The 6663-nt window shown below is 38.1% G+C and overlaps 1 protein-coding gene across 1 annotated transcript in view; it reads left to right on the top strand.

The window, feature by feature from the left end:
• The window catches only part of CD2AP (CD2-associated protein), a 42063-nt gene extending 39380 nt beyond the window's left edge, over positions 1 to 2683 (top strand). The window contains exons 16-17 of the mRNA XM_010297229.1: positions 1398 to 1461; positions 2642 to 2683. Of these exons, the coding sequence (XP_010295531.1) occupies positions 1398 to 1461; positions 2642 to 2683 (106 nt within the window). The remainder of the gene's footprint in view (positions 1 to 1397; positions 1462 to 2641) is intronic.
• The last annotated feature ends 3980 nt before the right edge of the window (positions 2684 to 6663 follow it).

The raw sequence follows: 6663 nt of genomic DNA, 5'->3' as shown, positions 1-6663 counted from the left end.
TATTACTGAGCTTTTCAAACTGGTCATTATGGTGGCCTCATCTGTGTGTGTGTGGGTAGGGTTGTTGTCATGGTTTAACTGCAGCCAGCAACCAAGAACCACGCAGCCACCCGCTCACTCCCCCCTGGTGGGATGGGGGAGAGAATCAGAAGAGTAAAAGTTGAGGAAATTCATGGTTTGAGATAAAGACAGTTCAACAGGTAAAGCAAAAGCCATGCCCACAAGCAGAGCAAAACAGGGAATTCATTCCCCACTCCCCATGAGCAGGCAGTTGTTCAGCCATCTCCAGGGAAGCAGGGCTGCATCACGCATAACGGTTACTTGGGAAGACAAACACCATGACTCCAAATGTCCCCCCCTTCCTCCTTCCCTCAGCTTTACATGCTGAGCATGACACCATATGGTATGGAATATCCCTGTGGGCAGCTGGGCTCAGCTGTCCCAGCTGTGTCCCCTCCCAACTTCTTGGGCACCCCCAGCCCCCTCGGTGGTGGGGTGGGGTGAGAAGCAGAAAAGCCCTTGACTCCATGTAAGCCCTGCTCAGCAATAACAAAAACATCCCTGTATCATCGACGCTGTTTTTGACAAAATCCGAAACATAGCCCCATACCAGCTACTGTGAAGGAAAGTAACTCTATCCCAGCCTTAACTAGCAGTTGTGTTTGGAGGATTATGTAGAAGTAAAATGTAACTGCTGTTTGAGTAAGCATAGTGAAGACCGATCTGTGGGAAATTTACCTTCTCTGATTTTAGTTTTACAGCACAGCCATTCATTGTGGTACTATTTAAATGATTACTAGTGCTAACCAAACCAGCTTTTAGAGTGACCTCTTAAGAAGTTATAAAGTATCAGGATCAGTTCTTCTCCAAAGCAGACTAGTAAATTATGAGTTCTGGAGATTAATGAGCTAGCTCTTCAGGGACTTGATGATAATTCTTAGCGCTTTGTTGCCTGAACATAGTTAGGAAATAAAACATGGTTTAGGAACTTTGTATACTAAAGAGTTTCTGTTCTCTAGCTAGAAGTTGCCAGGTTATTTTGGTTTAAATTCAACTCTCCAAGTAAAATAACAGTACAAATTTTTTAAGTAGCCTACTTGAAATTGTGATTATAAGTTAGGGATAGGTGCATAGTGATAGGTAAGAAATGTTGAGAGTTGTTGGAAGTTTGTGGTCTAACAGATTCGAGTACAAGTTCATTAGTGGACACATACAAGTTTTAGTTATAAGATGCAGCATCAGTCAGTTGTTATGTGAATTCCTCTTGTAAAATTTAAACAAGGACTGTGCTTCCTCTTCTCAGTTTCTCAGTAATGTGAATTCTGCTCGACTGCCGTGTCCCCGCTCCCCCCCCGCCCCGCCTTTAACTTAATTTCTGATATTTTAACTACTATTAGGAGAGAACTGGAAAAACTGAAGAAGGATTTGGAAGAAGAGAAGCTGTTGCGAAGCAATCTGGAGGTAATATTAGCACCTGGGGATGCAGGGGCAGAGTTTAGAAATAGGTAGTCGGTGTTCTAGAATTTGATGCCACAGGAAAGTCTTAATAAACCTGCTCAACTTTATTTTTATTTCTTGCTGTGTTACTATTTGCTTAAATGAATGTCTCACAAGGCAGTTGGAGATTCACAGTTATAGAAGATTCACAATTAGTGTAAAAGTTCACATCTTAGTTCAGCTTTCTTTATCTAGAAAATTATTATTTAAAATACGTATGAGTATTGGGATGGGAGTTCCGTTTAGCCTTGCTAGATGTTGTTCTTTGCTAGAAATATGTCCAACTGGACATGTTCCAAAATGGAAGATTAATACTTTGCTTTTGTAAGATTGAAGGACAAATTTACTTTATGTAATCAAATCAAAAACAGGGCAAAAGGAAACTTTCCTAAATTTTTGATGAACTGTTTAAATATTAAGTGGATAATTTGCCAAAAGAACAGAATGCATCTGAAAAATTTCCTTATGAATGAATGCCACGCCTCTCAATTTATTGATGAAGGCAGCTACCTGCATTACAATATGATGCCATTAAGTCCTTAATAGGATGAGCTCATTGTAGAATACTATTCAGTCTGGTACAAAAGGGCATTTTATTTATGAAATAGTACTTCTTATTGACTACAAAACTACTTTCAAAACTTCAGAAGAACTTCTGGTGCGTCCTCTTTTTAATTCGTCGTCTCCAGAGCAATCAATGAAGTTGCCTTAGATATGCACTGGGGATGAAGAGGAGGTAGCTTCTGTCCTCTAAATCCATTTGAAGAAAGACAAATCGGTCATCGCACGATATTTTGCATGAAGGCTGCTTTAGGAAGTTAGTCTGGGGTGATGGTGCAGCATTACGTGGGGACATGTCAAGTGATTCCACAACCCAGCTTTGACTGCTTTATTCAGAGTGAGTTTATCCAGTAAGAGGTACCAGCAAATTTTTAATGATTTTAAGTTCTTGTTTGTTTAGCAATATAGTAGTATAAAATCAGTTATAAATATTGAGGTGTCAAATGCTTCTGTGTTAAGATTTTATTTACTTAAGTGTCTTTGAAATATAAAGCTTATAATTTTGGTGAAAGCTCTGAAGACTTTATAGATTATTGCTACTTTAATACTGACTCTCTTTCTTTTCAAAATGTCCATTTTCCAGCTTGAAATAGAAAAATTGAAGAAAGCAGTGATGTCTACATGAGACAGCTATGGACTCAATGTTTTTAACTCACCAGGAATTCAAAGCTGAACAGAAGGAGAACTGACTCTTATTACATACTAATGGATGCTGGTGTTCTACAGTCTTAAAGAAAAAATATAGTAAAAAAAAAAAAAAAAAAAAAAAGAGTATAGTCTTTTATTCAGAGAGATAAGAAAACAAAAAAGAATAATGGTGTAATTTTTTTGCCAATATAAAAGAGGCCTTATTTCTTACTGTGCTGGAATTGCAGACCTTATTTTTTGGTTTGCTTGAAAATACTACTGAATCTGTATAGAATGGAGAGGGAATTCTTAATAATTTTTATTGAATACCTGTAGCTTAATTTTTAAAGAGATCTATACTATAAATAGGGTGATCTGTCTTTACAACTAATCTGTAAAATAGTCTATTTGGAGGGATGGAATAACTGTATCATACTTCTAGTCACTACTTTTCCCCTACAAGCAAAAGGGAATATATGATATTTGTATAATTTTGGCAGTCTTACCCAGGGTTATGCTGTTGTGCCTGTCTGCAGTGAGAATATTAATAATATGCTGTTTATAAGTTGAGTAATGAGATAGGAATTTGTTCATGCAATGAAGCAGGTGAAACTCCTATGCATTGTAGTAAGAACGAATGATCTAATCTGAGTAGTTCAGCAGAACATAATGTCACTTGCACTATTGGATTAAAAAGGGATTAGGACTGAATCAAGAAGTTAAAACAAATTTAACTTTTAAAACCACAAAATGCAAGAAGTACAGAAACAAGACTAGAATCCAGTCTTAACTCAACCTGTTGTGCCTAAAATATTACAGCATGAAAAAGTAAACCTGAAGTCGCAATGCTTGTGTTTCTGTGTACCTGAAGTCATCGGTCTTTCTAGTCCTGAAATACGCATCTTGATCTGTTTTTTAAAGTAGTCAGGTTTTGTTTATAATATGTCTCCAAATAAATCCCTTTGGAACTTTAATACTCTCAAAAGGTTTCGATATTTATATATTTATGCCATAAACTTTCTCAATGCATTGTGTACCTCTAAATTTAATAACATCTTTGTATTTTAATGAGTGATTGGAACAGTTGCTTTGACAGCATTGTACTGGTGTCCAAGACGGTGTCTTTCACCTTTTATGGAAAACGGTTGAAATCTTGTGGATTGCCATTATCTTTAACCCCTGAGCTCAACACAGTGCACCAGAATAATATACAAATAATATGCAAAGTGATGGGAGACAATGATAATTATTGCTGTGATCATTTGATTAAAGAATTAAAAACCCTACAGCTTTAGAAAGCCAGTCAAATGCATTACTTCTGTTAGTAATCACCTTACCTCCTCTTGGTCTACGAGAATTTAAATGACAAAAACATGCCCTGCAGTTTGCAATTTCACAGTTAAGAGAAGTAATTAAGTTTCTATTCATGGGAATAGTTACAAATTTACTAATTATTTAGTATGTCACTTGAGCAAGTGACATGGAAGTGTTACTTCTTGAGAGTATACTTTTTCCACAGTTGATGCATCATAAAATACAAACATCAAAAAGTCAATTGGAGAATGTTTTCTAGTTGCTGATTTAAATTGCTCATAAAATTCGATTAATATATTATGCAGATATTGGGTAATATTTGCTAGTTACATTGCTAATGAGCTGATTCAATATTAATGCTTTTAATTGCCTAGATGCATTGCAAGTGAAGACTTGAGCCAGATATTTATATTGAGGAATAATGTGCGGCAGTAATGCTTCTCATCAGACACTAAACTCTTACTTAGAATTCATACCTCTAAGTCAGGTGATGAAAAGCAAGAATTGAGGCTAATGGAATAGCCAGTTTTGTTATACAAGCTCTTCTCTGTGATTAGAGTATAAAACAAATATTGGAACAGATTGCTCTATGGAAATTGCGTCTGCATGTAAGCTTGTAGCAGACAAACAGAACAAGACAATCAGTTAAAACCACAAATGAAAGATGTTCATTATTTAATGGCCTTTGTTCGCTATAGCAATAAATGACCCAAGTGCAATGACTTGATTTAATAAAACCCTCTTTTAAAAGTCGCTGCTATGAGTATTTTTAGCCATAAGGAAGTTGCCCCGATATGTGTGTCTCTTGTCTTCAGCTAGTGTTATGTACTAGAGCGGAGGGGGAGAGAGTAATGGTTTTGAAGACATTCCACAGTACAAGTTCCTAAAAGCAGTATGCTTCACTGACTTGTTTACCGGTGCTGTAAAATGATGCATGCTATCCAAACTCAGCAAATAAAAGAAGTTTAAAAACCTGTTGAAATGTCTGCTCAGTTCTGTCCAGGAATGTTTCGTATGCCATTAAATTCTTTGCAGGAGGAGTTCAGGGGGCGGGGGGGTGGGAGCAAAGTATATTATTATTTATATAGTCCCCCTTTCAGGCTTTCAGATTTTAATTTGCTCGCTGGGATGCTCTGGTTCCTGACTGTCAGGACGGCTGAGGTTCCAAACACTTGGAAACCTCACTGCTTTTCTTTGCGAGTGTAACTGGGAATCTTAACTTCTCAGTATCTCTTTATTCCCCTTTTTTTTTCCTGTTGGTCCATACTGAACTGACCTTACTGTGCATCTTCAGAGCCTTTTTAAAAAAAACCTGTTGCCACTCAGTAACATGGATAAATACATGTTTGAATCACATCTTAAATATATAGCGAAGAACTGAAGACTGAGAGTATTGGCATGTTTAAAAGGAGTATGGATGAGGGAAAAGGCAAATGAAGAACAGAACAACAGAAGGGCATTTTTAAACTATAAGATTTTTATTCAACCTTAATAACATTCTCTAAAAAGCTTTTGTTTGCATACAAGGTACAATTAAAAAAAATACAAGGTCTACTTTGGTTTTAATTTATTTAAACAATCACCACGAAGATAACATTTTTCATTTATGTTGCTTCAGCAGAATGAAGTTTCTGATAAAAATCTGTAATGTATTGCAAGTTTTGACTTTGAGTTGTGTAGCAAAGCATTTGTTGAACTGTTAAATAAATGCATTGTATTCATTAAAGTCATAAATTAGCAGAAGTCTGTTAACTCTTTCCAGAGGAAATGGTAGAAACAGGTTTTCACAGCTGCCTTACCTTTGGCTTCTGTTAAAGTTCTCTCAGAGGTTCCTGACTGCTGGCTGTTCGCTTTCTCAGAGCAGTGTCAAAGCAGCTGCTCATCTGTCTTGGGTAACTGGATTTTGCAAGAGCTGAAAAGACAAACCACTCCCTTTTGGGTGCCTGGGCACTTACCTCCCAGCCTGAAGAATGCAGACAGCCTCCACCAGCTTGTAAAGCGTGAGCCTGGTGCTGCTGGGTTCAGGGTTTGGAGTACTCTCCTTTCTTGCTGGAATTTGGTTTGAATATCTTTCTAAACCCCTGGGAGCACAGATTCACACCTCTTCTTTCTGGCAGAAGCATGTGTGTGTGTCCGAGTGAAGTATGCCAGCCTTTGTGTCGTTCGGAGGACTTCTGCTTAGGCTGAGGCGGTGTTTGAGAATCGAGAGGTACTTGGTCCTGCCCTTGTAGCAAAGGTTCAGGGAGTGTGTAGAAGCACCACTCCTGGTGACTAGGGGAAGAAGTCTTTTAAAACGGGTGTCCATACCTTGACATGGTCTGATCTTTGGCCCTTCTGACTCAAAAGCGTGCTGGGGTGCCACTGTTTAGTTCATCTCTACCCAGCACTGGATCAAGTGCAAGCCATTTAACCTTTCCAGGTGGGTGGCGTTGGCTGTGTCTAATTGTGCTTGGCTTAGCTCCTACTTGATACCAATGTGAGATGGACGGCTGGCTATATCAAAACAGAACAGTAAATAACACCTACCTTTAGGCTAAAACTGGAGACCTACCTCGTGGCCAAGGACTAACTGAAGTTGTGGTAGCAGACATTATCTAAGGAAAGCCTATGAGCTCATGCCAAACACATTGCAGGACTGTGGGGAAAAAAATTAGTGGCCAACAC

The sequence above is a fragment of the Phaethon lepturus genome, unplaced genomic scaffold (assembly GCF_000687285.1).
Source record: "Phaethon lepturus isolate BGI_N335 unplaced genomic scaffold, ASM68728v1 scaffold12831, whole genome shotgun sequence".
Lineage (NCBI taxonomy): Eukaryota > Metazoa > Chordata > Aves > Phaethontiformes > Phaethontidae > Phaethon > Phaethon lepturus.
This window is presented reverse-complemented; position numbering and strand designations above follow the sequence as displayed.